Source organism: Zalophus californianus, chromosome 13 (genome assembly GCF_009762305.2).
Source record: "Zalophus californianus isolate mZalCal1 chromosome 13, mZalCal1.pri.v2, whole genome shotgun sequence".
In the NCBI taxonomy this organism is placed as follows: domain Eukaryota; kingdom Metazoa; phylum Chordata; class Mammalia; order Carnivora; family Otariidae; genus Zalophus; species Zalophus californianus.
This window is the reverse complement of record NC_045607.1, coordinates 60,593,451-60,615,691: the sequence shown is the minus strand read 5'-3', so window position 1 is coordinate 60,615,691 and position 22,241 is coordinate 60,593,451. Positions and strand designations below refer to the sequence as shown.

At 36.5% G+C, this 22,241-nt stretch overlaps 1 protein-coding gene across 39 annotated transcripts in view; it reads right to left on the bottom strand.

The window, feature by feature from the left end:
- PTPRD (protein tyrosine phosphatase receptor type D) overlaps positions 1 to 22,241 on the bottom strand; it is a 540,170-nt gene that overhangs the window by 139,324 nt on the left and 378,605 nt on the right. For 20 of the 39 annotated variants that reach the window (XM_027615436.2, XM_027615438.2, XM_027615450.2 and 17 more), the window contains 5 exons: positions 20,345 to 20,932; positions 19,806 to 19,906; positions 18,748 to 19,007; positions 6,734 to 6,824; positions 808 to 1,017 (listed from right to left, as the gene is read on the bottom strand). In XM_027615436.2, coding sequence (XP_027471237.1) covers positions 808 to 1,017; positions 6,734 to 6,824; positions 18,748 to 19,007; positions 19,806 to 19,906; positions 20,345 to 20,932 — 1,250 coding nt within the window. The remainder of the gene's footprint in view (positions 1 to 807; positions 1,018 to 6,733; positions 6,825 to 18,747; positions 19,008 to 19,805; positions 19,907 to 20,344; positions 20,933 to 22,241) is intronic. The other 19 variants (XM_027615471.2, XM_027615437.2, XM_027615452.2 and 16 more) reach the window with 3 other exon arrangements.

The window sequence follows — 22,241 nt, the reverse complement described above, 5'->3', positions numbered from 1 at the left end:
TACAGTTAGAATATGTATATTAAATGTTAATGTGAACTGCCACTTCAAAATCCACCCCCCCTTCACAGCTACAATTTCTCTTCCTCTCTCTCTTTTTTTAACATTCACAGCAACTGAAGCATAAAATGACATAAGAGCAAGATGAATTACATAAAAGAAGACAACTCATTATTTAGAGTACCTTAGGAATTCTCTGTTTTATTGAATTATTTTCTAACATTCTTGGCTTTTCACTGATAAAGTCATTGGTAAATTGCTATAATTAAAGAAGCTGGCTGTGCTTGCCTTGTTCCTAGACAGACCTTCCCTACGAATCTAGGTAGAGATTGTGGGCTCACCGGCAGTTGCAGGAGAATAAAACATAATCACCCTCAATCAGTATTTTTGAATACCTGGAAATACCCTATGTTTAATTGCAGAACTTGATAGTTTCTATTGTAATCAAATAAACTTCTCTGAGAACAGTCATTTTTAAAGGTTGACGAAGGTGCTTTTGAGCAGTGATGGGTACCACCCTCCTTTCCAGATGTGTCACATTGATGGTTCCAAGAACCATGTCCTATCAGTTCGGCACTTCATAAGCCAAAATGTCCACCTGAATTCCATATCATTAGAGACACAGCCTTGTTTATAATGAAATCTCAAGCAGATTACTCAGCAGTGTTTAAAGAGTAGGCAGCCTGTTGCTCCACTTAAGTTAATGATAGCTCATGAGAAATAATTAGGATGGATATATCTACATAGACCTATTCTGGTGAAAATATGTAAGAATACCAAAGGAAAGAGATGCCAGCACAATTAACTTACAGACTCTGCATGTTCCATCACTGCTAACACAAAGAAGACATATTCTTGACCACTTTGGAGTTGCTTGTTTGTAAATCCACCATAATGTTTGTCATCCCCCAGGGTGAACTCAGTGGGAAGGACATCAAAGTGAGCAGCAATATATGGCTTTAATTCAACTTCTCTCCCATATCGGATGCTTCTGCGTTTCCTAGATATCTCTTTAAGCAGCTTAAGGAAAAAAGTGGGAAACAGAAAAAGAAAAGAAATGTAAACAACAATAACCCAACTTAATGACTATTTAACGGGAGAAATTAATTCAGGACTGGGAACAACTCAACTACAGTTTGTCCACATTTCATGTACCATGTCAGCATCACTAAATCTCAGTTCTCTCTTTCAAATGCTTGTCTTGCTATTAAAGTAAGGTGTTAGACTGCTCTTGCAAGGCCCAGGCGATAAACACAGGACAATTAGACCCTTCCTTCGCTGATAGCTCATATCACTGTCTACCCCAATGAAATTTTCTCAAAGGGCAAGAGTACATTATAACCGAAGTAAAAAAAAGTCAGCTTGATTCACAAAAGCCTGTCATGCAGGCTTTATTATTGTTATTTATTAAATAAATAGTAACCTCAGATAAAGCCATCAATTATGATCAACTTTCAGAGAGGTTAGTACCATTTTAGATGGTTTTTAGTAGTGAGATCATTTATACAATACAAATATCCTCAAATCAGCAGAAATAGAATCCAATGACCAAGTTTTAATTGAAACATATTATATAGACATTGTCACTCATTTAACAATTTGTGGCTTGACTTGGTTTCTTGGCTCCTTAAATAATCTTTTGGTTATTCCTCACATTTATCATGACATCAACTTTTCTGGAGCTGAGAGTTCCCTGGAGAGGTTGAATTATCTTCTCAGGTGAAATAGAAAGGGTAGATAAGCATTAAATTTAATATTACCCTGAAGAAAACAAACACACACATGTACACAAAAATCCTTCACATATCTCTAAAAGAAAAAGGTAGAACTTATGTTTCAATATTCCTGTTTTGCCTTCACCTTTTTCATTAGAAAGTCACATTAATGATATTTTATGACAAATGATTTCAAAATAATGTTGAAGTTAGCTTTGTCTTCTCCCCTTAAATATATTGGTATTTCATAGGGCGTAACCAGGGGAAAAAGTTTACAGCAGACTGTGATGCCTTTTTTTTTCTTTTGGAATGAAACTTGTCTTCAATTCAATAAATAAAATTAAGGTACTAATGGAAACATTATGGTGAAATTATTTGCTACTCTTGTTATATAAGTGGAAATGATAAATCAAAAACCAAAGTAGTGGTATCTGCTTAGCTCCCAAGGCCAGGCTTCTGTGATAATGGTTGCAGATTCTATATACAGCAAACGTCAAATCCTTGTGTTAGGAACCTGACGGTATACTACCCAAGGTTGTAAATGAGCTCAGCTGGTCAGATGTAAATCAATAGGTAAACACTCTTTGGGTTATATAGATAATTTGTGCCCACATTGTTTTGAATCTAATTTCTAATGTTCTAGTATTTTCTTTAACTTTGAGTTTATTGATGCAAGAAAATTACATGAACTATAAGCTCTTTTATGGGAATCCCAGTAGACTGGGATTTGCTAAACAAACAAATTTGTTTAGCAAATTTGGGCTATCTGATGATACATTCAGGTAGGCTGATCAAATACGCACCAGTGAAGATGAAATAAAACAAGGCCAAAGACTTAGCACTATCTTTGAGTCCTGCTGTCAAGTTTAGGTTTACTTATAATAATGCTAATCACAATGATAGCTAATATTTATTAAGCATTTAGTTGAAGCACTGTTCTCAGAAGCCTAAATATTTATTAGTTCACTTACTCCTTATAATAAACCCTATAAGGTAGGCTATTATTATATCCCCATTTTATAAATGAGGACATGAATGTATAACAGAAGTGGCGATATATAATTGATATATATTACATGTAAGAGATTTTTCAAATTATATTTTTGTTTGCTTAATCATTATACAATATCAAGAAAACAAAATGCAACATTTAAGCTAAATTGATAATCTAAATTGTTTTAACTCAATCTATACTTAGACATATATAATTTTTGTGCATCTGTTCTCATTAATGTAGCTGAATGAGTACTTAGATTTCCTTTTCCAGGATACTTTTAACATGCTATTTTAAAAATTCTGATGCCAAATATTTAATAGTGTACTGGAAATTCATTATGAAGGTTATTATTGATATGTAGTAAACAATGAGCCATTACTTTAAGGACAAACGTACTGCAGATGAACTGAACAGCTTTTTGAAGTTGGTTAATCAGAAACATTTACCATCAGTTGTTTATGTGACTGTGTCCCCTCTTCCACTTCACTGATCAAACCCTACCTTGATTTTATCCATATTTCACATGTATGAAACTATCATAATTCATCCATATCACTGTCATCCCCATGAACACTTTTTGCTAGCGTTTCTTTAGAAGACTTGGAGGAAGTACCTTAGAATAAAATATTTGGGTTTTTTGGTGTTCCTTAGGTGCAGTGCAGCCATTCCTTAAGGTCAAACGTGGAATATCAACTCTGCCCCTGTGGGTTGCTCTAATCTCTGCAGGATGCTTCCTGTGTTATACTTTAATTGGTCAAGTATACTCAGATGTTACCAGAGTTACCCAGTATGTTGAAGTTACAACTACAAATGACCACATTATTTAGGAGCAAGCCTTTGAAGTAAATGCAATGAAAAGCTTATATTATAAAACCTACACTGAATTAAATATAACTAATATTTTATGAGTCATTCTGTCCAAAATTCAGTTTGACTATCAACGTCTACTCTGCCCAGTCTGACCTTGACAACAGAAGTTCCAGTGCATGAATTTATTATGTGGAGATTATCCCCAGACAAAGGATAAATGAGCTCAGAAGATAATATTGAGAGTGACTCTGTTTAGGAAGCCTCTTTCCATTTTTTATGGGCCTAGATGTGAGGCATACATGTGGAAATCCCCTTAGGCCACCATTATATTCAGTGATGCGGTTTCAACCATTTGAATTATAGGCCTTTCTAAAAAAATCACTTGGTCAAATACATTTAAGAGAGGAACACTGCTTTGTCAAAGCTGGCAGTACCAAGCTATAGATAAAATTACAACAATGCTTTTATTATCCATGATAGGGGGAAAAATGTCTGTAGGGATCAGAAACTGGATGAGTAAGCATAAAGTGAGGCCATAGACTAATTTCATTTGTTCCCCTACACAATAGTTACAAAATGTATGGGAGGTAATTCCAGAAGATATATCAAGGGCTTTAGTTTTTTATCAGAAATAATTTTCATTTTCCAGTCAATGCATATCTTATTTCTTCCACCATTAATTCTACAATGTGGTCTCAATTATATCAGTAAGAAAAGTTGGAAACAACCCATCCTGACCCCAAAATTTTGAATTAATAAATGTTCTTTATCAAACTATTATACAGATTAATGCACCACAACTTGTGGGATGATTAAAATGACCCGTTGTTATGGGAATCAGCAGCACAGACCCATAGAATTTAATTGCAGGAAAGTTCAATGTCATATAGCTCTATACTTTAATCCATTAGCATTGCTGTGCATTTTGGAGGTTAAAACCTGGCTATAAAAGAGAATCAGCTTCCTATTGCTAGTAAATGGTTCTACTTCTAGGAAAAGGTTATTATTTAAAAGTATTTGACATAATTTTTGGATTGGATTTTAATTCTTTGATAACTTGATTTTTGCTTTTTGTTTCTTGTTTTTAACAGGAGGAAAGTTTCATAGATTCTACAAGTTACCTTTGCATTTTAAAACCAATTCCAATGGAATTCAGTAATTTATTTGAGAGCTGATTAATTAATAAGTAAATATGACAATCTCAAGATTAACTGATTAGTCAGTTGTAAGTAAAAGCATGCCTTGCTTCAAAATGTTTAAAAAAGGGGCACCTAAAAAGAGAGAACATGATAAGATGAGCACTGGGTGATATACTCAACTAATGAATCATTGAACATTATATCAAAAACTAATGATGCACTATACTTTGGCTAATTGAATTTATTTTTTTTAAGATTTTATTTATTTATTCATGAAAGACAGAGAGAGAGAGAGAGAGAGAGAGGCAGAGGGAGAAGCAGGCTCCCAAGGAGCAGGGAGCCCGACACGGGACTTGATCCCAGGACCCCGGGATCATGACCTGAGCCGAAGGCAGATGCTCAACCATCTGAGAGCCACCCAGGCGCCCAAATTGAATTTAAATTTAAAAAAGGGGGGGCACCGGGTTGGCTCAGTCGGTTAAGTGTCTGCCTTCAGCTCAGGTCATGATCCCGGAGTGCCGGGATCAAGCCCCATGTTGGGCTCCCTGCTCAGCGGGGAGTCTGCTTCTCCCTCTCCCCTTCCTCCTGCTCTTTCTCTCTCTTTCTCTTTCAGATAAATAGATAAAATCTTTAAGAAAAAATGTTTACAAAAGACCAGCTGACATTTTGCATATTCAGATGGAAGATTACTATTCCTCTAACATAGAAAAATGATTTTATTCCTTCTTTATTAACAGAAAAAAATTATAACATAAATTACTTGACATTATTGAAATGATATACCATTTTACACCCCTCCAATGCTTATCTAATCATTAAAGAGTGACATAAAAGCACAATCCTAACCTTGAACTCATCTCCTCTTCTGAACTTGATCAAGTTTAACTCAGATAACTGAAGTGGGTGAAGATGAACCATATGTCTAGAGAGGATATATGTCTGCCAAAAGAAGCTAACAGCCCTTATCTGTCAGATCACAGTCTCCTTAGTGCAGACATGTATGAAATAAACATCTCTTCCCTGTAATGCAGCTAAGGAATTTCTTCTTTCTCCTGCTCTGTTTGCACTAATTTAAAGTAGAGGAAATACCTGGAAACAACAGGTTGGGCTATAACATGTGGCCTATGTTGTAAATAAACTCAACAAATTAAAATCTCATATGTCCCCAAATGGGGACCTTTTAATTTGCTTTCTGAAGTGATTCAAACCAGCATCATGTTTAAATAGCACAATCTTTCCTGTATTTGACTGAACCACAGCCATTAACTTGCTTGGCCCTTTGAGGATATGGCTTAACATTTCTGATCACAGTTTTCCCATCTAAATAGAATGTATAATATTTAGGTCTTTTTCTTCATACTATGTATTAGCTTCCAAAAAAAACCCCCCAAAACCAAAACAAATGTTCTTTTTGCAAAAAGAGTATTAATTAAAATGTACCTACTATTGTTGTAAGATTTCAGAAATTAAAATCATACGATTTGGTGTTTGCTGTGGATTTTGTTCTATGTTTATTTCTTGGCTCAAAATTTGGGGATATGTTTTGTTTGCCCCTGCAGTTAAATGCATTTTTGATTCTGAAATCCTACAAAATATAGAATATGGCAAATGTGCTAATCAGCATAATTCTCTGAGAAACTGGTCAAGAACGCATAGTAGGTCAGATGTTAAACTCTGGTGCAAATTGCAATTTAGCATTTGTAACAGCTTCGGCTACCTCTACACTAATGAAGCAGACCTTGGAGTTCATAGCAATGATGATTATTAAGTCTTTGCTGACAATTCACTTCACCTTCCACACCTTGCATCATGTTTTACAAGGGACAAGGGGCAAAATATTAAAGCCAACAAAGATTAGACAGGTTGCAAGTTTTACTGCAGCTAAATGTCTTTTAATTAAAGCAAAGAGTTCTCTGTTGGGGTCCCTAGAGGTTATCAGGCCCATAGTACTGAACCATCCAACCAGCTGACTAGCCAACCATATAGAAGTCAGCACCTTCCTCCCATACAGATGAAGAGTATGTTTAATAAATTAAATAACCAATGAAAGACACAGCCAAAAAACACATAGTTACCTCATCTAATTCCATTTCATCTGGACTCTCCCATGGCTTGATAAATTTCCCACGAGATTTCTTCAAAGGCACAATTATTATGTAGTAACCTCTGCACAAGAATGGACAAAAATAAGATTAGATCAAAGGGAAAAGAAAACGGATATGTCCTTAAATCTTCCACAGACCAGTGATTGAGAATGAAAGCAAATTATGGACTTGGAGTGACTTGTCCATCAATGAGAAATAACCACCTGTTTGCTCAGTTTTAAAAACAACATGGGTAGACATTTATGTGTGACTTCAATGATCTCGTATGGTAATACCACCATGGTTGACTGCTCTTTATTAGGTATTGTAAACAGAGCAGAAACAGTTTGTTAGGACCCTGGTGCTGGGCACATACAAGTTTAGTATACTGAAATCCAGCATCACAAGCTGCTGAACTAAGTATTTTCTATGACATCAATTTATAAGGGGATTTTATTTAAAGAAAATGTATAATAAAAATTACTCTTAGCTCGTAAAAATGCCTAGATGATGACGACAATGATTTCATTTATACTAAAATACTTTTTATTTGGACAAGAAATTAAACACATAAAAATTACCCACAACTTCACAACAGTTATATAATGATGTAATTGTTTTCTACCCATCAAATTGCAAACCTTAAGATAAATATTGCAGAAATTTGGAGACAATCACTATCTGAGAGCCTTCAAAATAGATCTCAAAAAATAAATGTATAAGAAGGGCAAAAGAAATTGACCACTCACATTAAGAATAGTCAACTAAAATTTAAGTAACTATAAAGGTATCTGTTCACAGGTAGATATGGGTTATTTGAAAAATCGTTTTGCAATTTCCACAAAATGTATATACCCTGCTCTTGTATTCATGGTTTATGACTCTGCTTGATTTTTGGTAGTAACTATAAAGAACTTTAAATGTATGTGTATAATAGCTAACACATCAATCACTTTCTACCTCTCAGGTATTGTATTAAATGTATACAGTCTCAAAAACTATATAAGGACAGGTAACAGACAAAAAGGTAAATCCAGAGAGATTAAATTATGACCCAAGTTAAAACATATAGTAAGGGGATACAAACTTATATATATCTTAACCTTGGCAAGAGTCCGGCTCTTTTTCTGTTTCATTTACTCTGTATTATAAAGTACTTTAAAAACTCCATTATTTTGTGGAGACTTGTGAAAATCAACACACACACACACACATTTTTAAAAGAGAAGGTTGCCACACAGGGAAAAGAGACCGCAGGATGGGCACTACCAACCTTGCATCACATTATATCACAGAGACCAACAGCACACACAGGAAGGCCTCTTTCTACTTATATCAAAACAAAACCTGCAATAAACTCAGTAAAACCTTGTGATAAAGATCTCTGTTTCCATAAACGGAGTCTAGAGCTGCACTGTCCAATATGGTAGCCACTAGTGAGACACATGGCTAGTCTGAACTGAAATGTGTTCGCAATGTTAAAGACATTAGATTTTTAAGACTTAGTATGAAAAGTAAATGTAAGATATCTTGGCAATACATTTTTAATAGTGACCATATGTTAAATGATAATATTCTGGCTATGTTAGGTAAAATAAAATATGCTATTAAAATTAACTTTACCCATTTTCTTGTACTTTTTACTGTAGTTGCTAGAAAATTGAAAATTTCTTTCACATGTGGCTTTCATGGTATTGAACAGTGCTATTTTAGAGTGTTTTGGTGAAGAATGTGGCATCTGGAGATACATCTGGCCCACAATTAAAGCTCTGTGACTAATTTGCTGTGTGATCTTGGGCTGATCATTTAACATCCCTTAATCTCAGTTGTATGCTCTGAAAAATGTGAGCACAGTGTGTGGCAGGTAGCACCAAACTGATGGAAGCCGCTATTGTTAGTACTGACCATAATCGTGGGAGAAATCCATCTGAACTGCGTTATTCAAGTAGGACTTAGTGACATTCCCTGAGATGCAAGTTCAGGAACTTGTCAAACATTTTTTCTCCCTAATCAAGAATTCAGGTCAAACCAGACAACTATACTGGAACCTTCTCTCCATGGTACTCTGAGCAACTAATCAACAGACTCCCAGAATCACATCACTGATCCAATCATTTTCTTTCCTACCAATAATCATGACGATCGAAGAGGATGAGAAGGAAGAGTTGGAGTGTGTGAAAGAGGCCAGTATCTTGTACTTTATGATCCAGAGTAAGCTTCCTCCTCTTCCTATCTTCCTACCACCTGAAGGATTTGCCAAACAAGTCCATCATGTTAAATGAGCCTGGAGAAGAATGACAGGGGCTGCAACTGAGCGTACAAAATAACACTGCAGATGTACTTGATAAACACACTCATTAGGGAACCTCTTGCTTTTCACTACCAATTGCACCAAGTCAGTACTGCTTCTCTTTGCCTAAAGTAATGATATTACACATTATTGAGAGCTCCCATTGTCCTCTTTCCGAATCTTGGAAATCAAGGTTAAGATGATGAATTCTATTAATTTTTCCTCTGCTTTCATACTTGAGTTACTATTCCTGTACATGAAAAAAGAATCCATTCTTTTCTTCTGCAGTACTCCCCAACTGTTCATTTAACTTGTGGCTGGGATAAGAATTGAACAGCCTCCCCCACAGCAAGTAATTAACAGTGTGTCTGGATATGCATGGCCTTTTCTGTCTCCTGATGTCCAAAGCATTCATTTAGCGCAGTCAAAGTGGAGCCACATCAAAGTAGCTCTCATTCATTGAAAGAAATCTGTCATAGGGCATTTGGAACTCCGTATTATAAGAAAGTCTGGCCTGGGACTAAATCCACACATTTTCACCCATGTTCTCTGCAACCATGGCTTTACAAACACCCATATCTTTGCCTTTCCTGAAACCTGGTTTTTCCCTGAAAATCCTGCTTCCCTCACAGGCTTCTCATGTGGTGGCTGTTTATTCATGCCCCTCCCCACCCACTCACCTCAGATGGAGGGCCTAGGGTTTCCCTCCTGGCTCACTGTTGCTTCTTCCAGGTATTTTTTCCTCCCCCCTTAAGCTAAAAACAAAAAGCAGGCCAAAAAACAAGCGCCTGTTTTTTTGAAGCTCATATATTTCAGCTACATTTTTATTATTTTATTATACTCTTCTCTCACTGATTTTTGTCATCTACAAACCTCTTCAGAAACCCCCTTCTCCCTCCCTCCCTCCCTCCCTCCCTCCCTTCCCTCCTTCTTTCCTTCTCTCTCTCTCTTTCTTTCTCTACCCCCTCTTTTTTTTCCCCCAGGGCCAATGGTCTTCCTTTTCTCCCAAACTCTGCCATCATCCTGGGTGATTTCAAGCTCCAGAGGGCACCATGCATCACCCAGGGCTCTCAGATCTTTGATTCTTCTTTTCTGGAGACTGCATCTTCCACTGTATATTAGCTAAAATCTGTAATTGCCCTTCTCTGTGCCTGAAGCCAAGAAGCTGCATATGGTTTGAGAAATAATGCACAGGGGAGAATGATTTTGTAAATTCATATTTGGCAACTTCAGGCCTTTGATGCTGCCTGGCCATCCCACCACAATTTCTCCAGGTACCTTATCCTTCCATTTTGTAAAACAAGTTTTTCATACTCTCTCCCCTGGCCTTGAAACTTAGACATCCTTACCTCCTCACTAGAAGATAGTTTTATGTTTATGTAAAGAGAAAATAAAAACATTCAGACTAAAACTCTCATCTTGCACCTACCAAACTATAAGGCTACTTGCATCTATATGTAACCACAATCTGTCCTTTGGGCACAGTAGAGGGACTGGTTCTATTTGTGAAGGCCAATCACTTTCTTGAATTGGTTCCCATCATCCACTCTCTTAGGAAGTTGACTATACGTCATACCCCCTCTCTCTCATATGTCTCAACTTCTCCCTCCCCTTTGGCTTCTATTAGCTCACAACCCTGTATAAATACCTGACATTTAAAAAACAAACAAACCACATCCCACTCCAGTCATCTTTCTTGCTCTATCCTACCCCTTACTACCTGATTTCTGAGGAGACCTGTGTTTCTTGCTGTTCTCCATTACCTCATCTTCTGCTCACTTTCCACCCAATTATATTCTAGGTTCTGCCTCATTAGCCCACCTCATTGCCCATGACAGGGTCCTCAGTGACTCTGGGAGGACTGCATCAAAAGGAGAGTTTTTGACTTTTGTCTTATGTGATCTCTTAGCAGAATTTGAAAATGTTAATGAGAGCTTTCATGAAACATTCTCAGCCATTTCTCTATACCCAACTCTTCTGGTTTTCCATTTACATCTCTCAACACATTAATCTTACTTCTTTAACAGGATTTATTACCCACTACCTTGCTATTAAATGGTAGAATCCCTCAAGTTCTGGCCAAAGACTCCCTCTTCTTCTTACATGGTCTCATTCTAGCTCAGGGCATCAGTTATCACCTAGATGCAAATTATCTGCTGATTCATATCTGCATCTCAGAATGCCCCCTTTGTATTCTTCAGGTTTATCCAATTCCAACTCCATTTCTTCATGTCTATGTCACAAAACTACCTCAAATTTACTGTGGTTAAAACAAAACAAAGGATATGCTTCCAAAATAAATCTCCCACCATTGCCCCATGATCCATTTGCTATAAATTTAGATATTATCACTGACAATTTGTTTTAACTCTTTCCCTCTCTCATATCTAGTGCACCACCAAGTCCTATTACTTCCAGACTCTATCTATAGTCCACTCGCTTCTTCATCCCAGCAGCCACCACTCCGGCCTCTTTCCATGTCTCAAGCTACCTTTGTCTCCCGACTTTCTCTCTTCTTTGAACGTAACCGCCTCTATTCCAGTCTCTGAAATTTTCATTTTGCAATAGACAATTGCAATAGACTGTACCACTTCCAGTTTTAAAACATTCCAATGGACTCTCATTGCTCTTAGTATAAAGGCCCCAAACCTCATAAGACTCAGCAACATCTTGCCTGAATCCATCTCTCTGTGCCCTTTGAGCTACACCCTGATGGGCTTTCAGTTTCTTTTTTTTTTTAATTTTATTTTATTATGTTAATCACCATACATTACAACATTAGTTTTTGATGTAGTTTTCCATGATTCTTGAATTTACTTTGGACTATTCTGTCATCAAACCCTTGATCATTCTGTTCTATCTGCCTAGACCCTTCTGTCACTTTCACAAGTCCAAAGTCCTCTCTTTCTTCAAAGAACAACTCACTTCTTACTTTCTAATTGAAATCTTTCCTGACCTCTCTGATTAGATCAATTTCCCCTATTATATGGTCTTAATGGACATTTTTACTCCATAATTTTCTTATACTATTTAAGACATGTATATTTAAAATGTACTGCTAACGCAAATGTACATATAACCTCACTGGAATTTTTTTTTTTTTTTATCTCTGCCACGTTATCACTGAGTTCTTTTTCCATTGAAAAGTGGAAGTGGGTGGGATAGGTGGCTTTTGGGAACTTATATGTCCCTTAAATCAGGCAGTCAAAACACTCGGAGCCCTTCTCTCCAAGAACTTTCAACTCTCAACCTCAATTCAGTGTTTGCTCCTTTCTCCAAACCAGGAATGACATGGCCAAATACTGTTTAGAGAAAACATACTTCTTTTTGCAGAAGTTCTTTTCTTTACAAGTGTAGTAATGATTCTTATTCTAATCTCATGGGATAATAAGAAAAAAAAAAGATGACTCAGATAGGAAAAGTGAAACGGGGAGCTAAGATGTACTCTACAAATTGAAATCAACCAAATTATATGAACTGAAAGAACTTGTTTAAAATGGAAAAAAAATGTTTTTGGGTATAGATCAGCTTCATATATGGATAAAATTAAAGTTTACACTATGCTTAGCTTATCTGACTCAAGCTTGAAGTTTAAGCTCAAAATACATTTTTTGACATAGACTTTAGCTATTAAACTAATAGAAAAATAAATAACTTCAGAATCAATATATCTGCAAATATTCTGACTACTTATAAAGTAAGCTGTGTTTTCCCAGTATATTAAATTTAATTAGATAGTTTAAATCTAACCTTCAGAATTTTAATTATATTAAGTAGAGTTTTACTAATTTTATTTAATATGTTATCACCAAGGGGCCCAGCTCCATATAATTATTTGGGAAGGCAAGCTCTGGTCTTTGTGGCAGTCCCTCTTCAAATTCAGCCAGTCTTTTTGTATTAGCAGAATGTATTAGCATTCTTAAACTCATTGTTTAACAAGGAGGTCAAAATCTGACTTAGAATTTAATGATGAATATCATTCCTTGCATAATTTCATATATATATATATGTATATATATATATATATATTCCATGGTTATTTGGGTATATTTTGTTTAAATCAAATTAATTTACCATAGAAAACCCAAAGCAGGTTAAATGATCTTTTCAGTCTCTGTGTTTAAATTAAGGTTTTCAATCGTTTTAGCTATGTGTTGTCAGACAAGTTAAAGTTACTTAATTGCTTAAAGCCTCATTTTCCTTTTTTATAAAATGGTGGCTGATAATGCTGGCCTCTTCCTTTATCTCTCATCTAAATTCTCATGACAATGTACTGATCTTATTGCTCCATAACACTTAACACATTTCCATGATCTATGACTGCACATGTACCTAATGACTCCTTGTTCTAAGGTTTGTTTGGGGCAGTTCTGTCCATTCTTACTTGTCCTTGAGTTCTTAATGGTTTATCAATTGTCCTAGAAAAAAAATGTCCTGGTCTGACCAACAAATTATGGTTCATATAAGTCATGGTTCAACATGTGGGCTTAGAGCCAGACTGCCTGGGTTCAAATCTTTCCTCTCTGGCTCTGCTCTCATGTGGCCAGGCCATGTTTACTCACCTTGAAACTTCCTCAGCCATAAAATGAGAAGCATCCTTCTTGTGAAGATTCCATTAGTTATTGTGTGCAGTGCCCTTGAGCAGCAACTAGTAAGCCCTCTGTCACTATCACAACTATTTAGTATCAACTTTATGATTGTGGCCCGGCTGCTTAGTATCTCTGAGCCTCACTTTATTCACCCATAAATGGCATGAATACCTACCCCAAAGGATTATTTTTTTTAAAGATTTTATTTATTTATTTGAGAGAGAGAGAATGAGAGATAGAGAGCACGAGAGGGAAGAGGGTCAGAGGGAGAAGCAGACTCCCTGCTGAGCAGGGAGCCCGATGCAGGACTCAATCCCGGGACTCCAGGATCATGACCTGAGCGGAAGGCAGTCGCTTAACCAACTGAGCCACCCAGGCGCCCAAGGCTTATTTTGAAACTTAAATAAAACATTCAAATGTCCAGCAAACTATAAAGCACTATACAATTTTACACCTTTACCACTGCAGTTGACAACCATGTGATGAGTGAATTATTTCTCATTAAACATTAAATAGATGATACATTAATACATTAAACTAGTAATAGTGTACACATTTTATGAAGCACCTTTGTAAGCTATGCTTCCAAGAATATCTTCTTTAAAAGAAGAAAAAGTAGGCCAACCTGAAAGCCAAATTAGTAAGACCAAAGACATTTAAAATTCATAAAATGCTCTTATTCATTTTTATTTTTCATAAATACAAAATGATTACTATGAAATTAACTTATATTGGGTAACTTCTGACAGCTTATCTCTTAGTGCAATCTGTGTGGTACATTTTTCCTTACCACTCAGAGTAAAATCCTGCTCTATAAAGTCAGGGAAGTTCCCTTCATCACAACTTGCTTCTGAAGAATGGTGAAGTTGCCAGATTTTCCCACTCGCATTCTGCCCCCTATATCTATCTATCCAAGTAGAAGCCTGAAGCACCACAAATTCCTGGTGGCAGAAATGTAGCCTTTCCCTGAGGGAGGTTCCCCACTTCTCCACACAAAAACCACTTATGAAAGAATACAGAAGCAATGAGCCTTGACTATGTCACATTTACAAGAGACAGATTTGTTTCCGGGTGGTGGGAGGTTGGGGGTAGGGATCAAGACTTCCCAATTACCTTGGCCAGAAATGAGAAAGCATGGTTTTTGTTGATAAAAACAGCCTTTAATCACCAAAATTTCATTTTACTAGAAAACAAATTAGAAAAATGTTTCTAAAGAACTTTCACCTAAATGCAAGTTAGCAACCCAGCCCACAGATCTGGTATCAATCCTGTTTTCTCTCATTTTTCCCCTGGCATACTGAACAAAAAGCTACATTCCTTTCTAATTTCTTAACTTGCCAACTGCTGCAAGTGGCACAGCATGGCACACAGCTGCCTGTAATAATGGACTGTGCCCAACGAAGACAGGATGGGTAGCTTTATGTTATTATCCCTTTAAAAAGTCCAATGTATATAGATTATTTAGCATTTTTATTTGTTTATTTTTTTCTAACAGGAGATTTGCTTTTCATTTCCTATGGTTCTGATACTCTTCCCACTCAAATACTTTCCTTGTTTTGTCTTTTGCTCTTTTCCACAGAGTGACTCGAATATATTTCTGGGAATCTTGAATTCATTTCTAGAACACATTTTTTCCCCACAGTCATTTGCTTTCTTTTTATGTTACAAAATGGTCTCTTCTCCTTGTCACCAAAGTTTTACCTCTTTTCCCTGACTCCCATTTCAAATATAGGAGGAGGAAGTACATAAATAAAACAAAGAGGAAAACTGAACAAGCTAAAGAAAAGCACTAAAAGATAGACTATATTCTACAATATTCTCGACTCATTCAGAAGTTGGAAAATGAACCAAAAATCTACCACCAAAGGGCTAAAATGCCTTTCTCAGTAATGTCTAACACATTCCACCAAGCCAGTTGGGTAAAGAGTCACTCAGTAAAGACATTTTTTCTTAAATCTTGAAAACTAGTAACAAATACTACAAATTATACTATATTATTTTCATCTTTCAATTGCTCTTTCCGTGAATAGACAGTTCATGTCTTTGTATGGTTTAAATTTATACTCCATATCTTTACCTGTTCTTTTTTTATTTGCAACTATTTTGCCTTTTCTAAATCTTTCCCACCCTCAAGACTCAGATTACATATTAGCTCCTTCTAGATGTCTCCCGGACACCCAAGCTGGGCTGGAACTCTGGCAGGACTTACTTACTCCATTATATTCACATGATCTATTTTTTACATCTGTTCTGCCACCATCACATAGGGCTTCATCTCAGTCATCTTTCTAGTCCCAGACCCAGCACTGGCAAGGTAGAGAACACCTGTTTGTCAGATGCCAGCTGAAATGTCTTCCTGGATGGCTTCCCCATCCAGGTGGGCAGATAACAAGTAATAGTCTTTCTCTTGCACCTGCAGTATCACATAGGCTGTCTTCTGCCTGAAACGGAATCTCTCCAACCCCACTCCCAGGAACCAGCTAGGCTCCTGTCATTCTTTAAGCCTCTGTTTTATTGTCACTTTCTCCGGAACCTTCCCCAAGCTACTAAACTGGGGTTGGGAGCTCCTCCTTTGGCCTCCCTTATCCAGCTAAGCTTTGGTATCCTAAAACTCCATTTCAACGGACTCTACTTGTCCACGTTCCCCAATTAACTATGTTGAGTAAGAGCAGTAAGAAAGTCAGCATTGTCTCTACTAAATCCCTAAAACATTGTCTGGCACTAGGATGGGAGATTAATACATATATCTATCTCCACAGATGATTTAAATACAAATGGATAAATATAATCTCACTTTCATATTAAATTCTGTTAGAATAAAAATTATACTAATATTCCATTCTCATTTTCCAGTTTTCTGAATGATACAAGAAGAAGAGGAGGCAAAAAAGGAGATCTGATTTCTCACTGAATTTATTTTAGTCATAATCTTTTGGAAATTCCACCATCTGGTAAAAATCCTCCAATTATTTCATCCAATAAATAAGAACAGAAGGTTTTCTCTGGAAGAATGGATTTTAGTTAAGTCAAAGTCACCAATTATTAGACTTTTCTAAATTTCAACCATGGCACTATATTAAAAACTTCTTGTTTATAGTTTTACTTTTTAATAATTGATTTTTTTTCTATCATCTTTTTAAAATTTTCTGGAGCTTTGGAAATTTCTGACTGTATACACCTTCTTGAAAAATCTTTTGCCATGAACTTGCCCTGGCTTGGTTCTCCACTTAACTTTGTAACAAATCCTACTGTGTGCTCTACCAGCTCTTTTCTTCCTGAGACATTTACTTTAACCTTTGCTTCATATCTTCACCCCACTGTCTCAGTGATTCTGTCTCTTTCCATAAATGCATTGCTGCTGTGTTAATGATTCTCAAATTTCTATCCATAATCCTAGTAATTTCTTTAAACCCACATCTCTAAGTAGGTATTTCACTGATACCTCATGTAAAACATACACAAAATTGAATTCAGTCATTTCCTCCTGACTTTTCATCCTCTAGGATGAATGGCAGTATCATTCTCTTTTGTCATCCAAACTCAACTCTCAGAGTCATCTACGACAATTTTCCTCTGCCTTGATCCCCCATTAAAGTGGTTACCAATTCCTACTACACTACTGCTCTCATCTGCCTCTGCATCCTATTTCCCTCATCACCATCTGATTTCAGAATCTTGTTATTTACCTAGAATCAACCAAATACGCAATGACATCCCAACACTTTTCTCTATGTTGCTCCAATATCCTTCCAACATATGCCTTCAGGAGCCATTTTCCCTAAGAACTGCCCTAATTATGTCACCAGATTGCTGATAAATGTGAAGGTCCCAACAATCCATAAAATATGTATAAACGTCTCATAGTTTATTCTGCACCTTCAAATCTTTCATAGCAAGTTTCATTTAAACATGATCATGTGGGATACAAGAAATGAGAAAGCAAGCAGATAACACAATCTCCAGCATGCAGCAGATACCCAATAAATATTTCCTAAAATGGAAAAAAAGAAAACTTAGGTATTATATAAATGATACATGCCACTCTCCTGCATAAACACATTTACTGAATTTCCACCGTCTACCGGATATAGTTCCAAGTTCTGAGTGCAACTTGGCTCTTTATACCTCTCTTACTTCTCTTGTTCAGGCCTTACAAGATAACTCGCTTCCTTTACTAATGAGCCCTTGCATATAATCTTTTCACTCTGTTTTTTTGTATGTGTCCTACTTGTCCTTTAACATTACATGAGAAACCTCCTTGACCCATTTCATTACCAGTTAGCTGCTCTTAAAATAGAGTCTAACTCCATCATTAGCATGTATTATATCTGTTTCTCTGTATCCCCCACTCTATGGTAGCTCTTTGGGGACAGAGTCAACATCTTCTTTTGTTCTCCATGGTCAACCACAATACTCATACTTAGCATACTGCAGTGAAAATATTTTTTTCTTTTACTGGCTAAAACCACCTAGCTATACTGATTATAAAATGTATTGGCTATAATCAACTATATATATACAACCAGTAAACTACTTAATTGACTGGATTTATTTTTCACTTCAGGCCCACTGGCCTCTACACTGTGCTCCATCCAAAACAGAAAATTTGCATTTTCCAACTTGTTTTTTCCAACATCATCCAGAACCTTAACTTTTGAAATGTCTCCTTTCAGCATACATATACAACAACAGTGTCAAGTACCATTTTTGCTTATCTTATTTCCCCAAGTTTCCTTTGGCTTCATAACACTTTGCAAGAATTCCTCTCCATTTATAATAAGACTTGCAAAGTATTAGAATTATTCAACTAGTTACCTTATTCTGTATACTATGACATAAACTCCTTTAGAGTAAGGATCGCATTCTATTTGTCTATTTCTACTAAGTTACATCATTCCTGGGACATAAAAAACACTCAATGTTAAATCAATGAGAATCTGTGTTATAATGAACATGACAACTGGGTGTAATAAGGCTTAAATAAAACTGAGAGCCTATGCAGAAGAAGCTTTTACTCCACATACAGCAATAGAATCTTTTATAACTTCTGTAATATTGAGGTTGAATTCTATTTTCTTGCTTACTTGCATTTGCATCCTTCAGCCCTAACCCTTCAATTGACTTACTTTATATTCTCATTTGCGGGTACTTCAGGAAGTTGCACAGTAATCATGCCATCCAGGTTGGTCTTCCCAATGAAGGCAGGCTTGGTACGTAGTACGTCTGGTGCAGTCTTTGCTGTTACCCTGTGTTGCAGCCCACCAGCACTGTTCCCACGATTGGTCAGCACAAATGAATATGACTTCTCAGGCTTCAAGTTGACAATTAACTTCTGGGTAGCCCGGCCATCGACTTCTTCTACCATTTTCCCATCATCATAAAGAATCTAGAAGATACAACCAATCGAAGAGATTTGGTTATCAGAGAGGCAATGTATGCTTTCTAAACTAATGTGCACTTGGTTATAGAATATGCATGTCAAATCAATTCTAATTTTGGGCCATTCCTAAGTGCTTAAGTGTTCATAAATTCTAGAGATTGAATGAATTCTTTTGTTCTTAGTGCATAATTATGTAATGTTTCTAAGTCTATAAAAAATACAGAAAGAAATGTACAATATTTTCAATATTTGATCTGTTGCTTGCATACAATCTCAATGGAAATTGTGCAGAAATGCCCTAGGTTTTCACTGTATTATCCACATCACCTTTTTTTCTAAATGCTTCTATTCCTGTTCCTAAGTACACTCTTGCCTTCAAATGTTTCTCTATTCTTTATTTTATAGACTTGCACTTCTTGGTAACATCTCTCAATATTTCTCAATTGCAAATTAAAGTTTAAAACATACAAAGAATTCAGGCCAATAAACAAATTTTTTAAATCCCAGGATACTGCATTTTCAAGATGTAGAAACCACATGAATTTCATTTTCTGGTGGAAAAACACAAGCACTAGCTTAGATGTAAAAAGTCTTGGAACTACAAGGTGACTGACAAGTAATACCACCCCTAGGTTTCAGCTCCCACCTCATCTTTCAAGTGGAAACCAAAAAGGAGAAAAGCAAGTGTGTGTGGCTGAAACAAAGTGGTGTGTATGCTTTCTGAATAACTTACTCAGGTAAACTGAATGTCTCCCCCCCGCCCCGTTTTACCCATGATATCTTAAAAATTAGAAAACAACTTACTTTGAAAGGCATGGCAGAATTATAATTTTCTGGAATTTCCCAAGACAACAGCACTGAAGTCTTCATTACTGCTTTGACATGAAAATTTTTTGCAAACACTGCTGGAAAAGGAAAAACAGTGTATTTACACTACTCCTAAAAACGTATGACCTGTCCTTTTCCACCATGGACCATCGGGCTTAAGCTAGAAGCCATCTACTTTGGTCAGAGAGAGAGAAGTGTGATTTGCCTACCTGTTTAGACCATTCATGTTACTACCTCATTCTCATAAAGATCTCTCTTTTCTCTTCAATTCAGTCACCTATATTGTATTTTCCTTACCTGAGAACATTGGGTTGCTGTCAGCCAGACTTGCTTGGCATTCTATAACCAAAATCTAAGGCATCCAAAACATATTAAGTTTTACATACTTTACCTTTTGGCTTTTGCTGAACCTATTAATATGAATGGTCCGATCAGTTATTTATAGCTTCAAAATACTGATTTCCAAAGACCGACATTCCTTTAAAGGAGGAAGGCCATAAGCAGACAAATCCTACCTTGATCCACAGGCAGTGTCCTGAACTGGACACTGGGACTATATGGCCCGGGCCCTTTGCTCGTGTGAGCACGTACTTTTACATCATATGTGGTATCTGGTTTTAAGCCACTGAGTGTCATAGTGGTATCAGCTGGAACAATAAGCTGCTCCATTGGAAGAAGAGGGATGTTGATATCCCTATACAGAAGAGTATACTTGGTGATGATGCCATTTCTCTCTGCCAGGACAGGTGGCTGCCAGGATAACTGGACAGAGGTTGAAGAGGTGCCTTCTGAGTGGAGGTTTTGAGGGAATCCAGTTGGGACTTCTTCTGGAACAGAAATCTCTTTCATTATCTCTTCCCCAAAGCCCACTTTGTTTCTGGCTGAGAGCCTGAAGATATATGATGCTCCTTTATGGATGTCTGTAGCTGTAAAGTGATCTTCTTTCTCAGAGAACTCAAGAGTAGTGAGTGGTTCCGTATCTTTCCGGCCAAATTTTAGACGATAACCCTGAAGAGGTCCGAATGTGTCCACAGGGGGGTGCCATTGAATGAGAGCAGTATTCATTTGAGTGTGGTTAATCACAAGACGGGGTTTCCCTGGAACTGGAGTACAGGGGAAGGAGTGGTAAGACCAACCTAGATAGACATTCATTCACATTTTAATCACTGCTGAGTGGGAACACCACTTCACAGGAATTCCCATTACATTATTTATTTTAAAAAAGACTTGGTCTATATACCTTTGTGGAAATATGCTTCTTCTCATCCTTAAATATTAAGGTAGGCTGAGAAACCAGAATTTGATAACAGATACAAGTAGGCTTACAAAATAATTTAAGGGAATTAAAAAAAATCTTGTATCAAACCTTCACACATATAAAGGTTCATGCCACAGAGAAATGAATCCAAGTAAAGATTAGCTAATTAGCTACAGCTAATAAGAATAATAATTATAGCATATTTAATTATTGGGTATATGCAATGTACTAGGCACTGTACTAAGAGCGTTAGATGTAGTATTTCATTTGATTTACATTTTTCACTCTTGACTACACACTCTGATTAGTTATTATCTTCATTTTCTATAATAAGAAAATGACACCCAGGGAGATAGAAAACTGCATAGTCAGGGGTATAATAAGTGAGAAAGCTGTGAGACAATTTGAATCCATAGCCCAAACACTTAACTATACTCTTATATTGCTTGTAAGGTTTTTTTTTTTCCTTAAGTAGTGCAAAAAAAATGTTGTTTTAAGTTATTATGGTTATAATTGTACTTTTTGTCTACACTTTTTACCTGGGGATAAACCATGACTAAGGAATGATTTTGACTAGTTGGTTGGCAGACAATAAACAAGCTTTTCTCTGAAAGAGATTATAAATCTGGATTCTCACACCTCCACCTTAGGCCCAGTATGAAGACAATATATGTGCAGACATCTAAAATATAAGCATTGTCTTCCTCAATACCCAAATCACCATTGATTAAGAAAGTTCTGAAATGGAAACACCAAAATAATCCTCTATGCGAATAACATCCACAACTCTAAATAATTTTTTGAATATTCACTAAAAAGCGATGAGCCAGTGTTCGTGCTAAGGAAATCGACAATGCCATTTCTTTCTCTGGGATTCACACCCCTTGGCTATAAATTCTCTCCTCCTTATTATAGCACCCCTATCTTAAGGGCAATAGGAGCTTGATGCTTTATGTAATATATCTCAGACTAATTAAGACACAATTATAAATACAGGTGTAGGAAATATATTTTCTTCATTTTGGGATTTAATTTCAGGGGTTTACACTTAGTTGTCTACATTTCAATAGAAGCTGGTTCCATAGCCAGTCAGCATGCCCCCACTGAACATATATCTCCTAAGGAGGGCATTAAATTAGATTGATACAATGCTA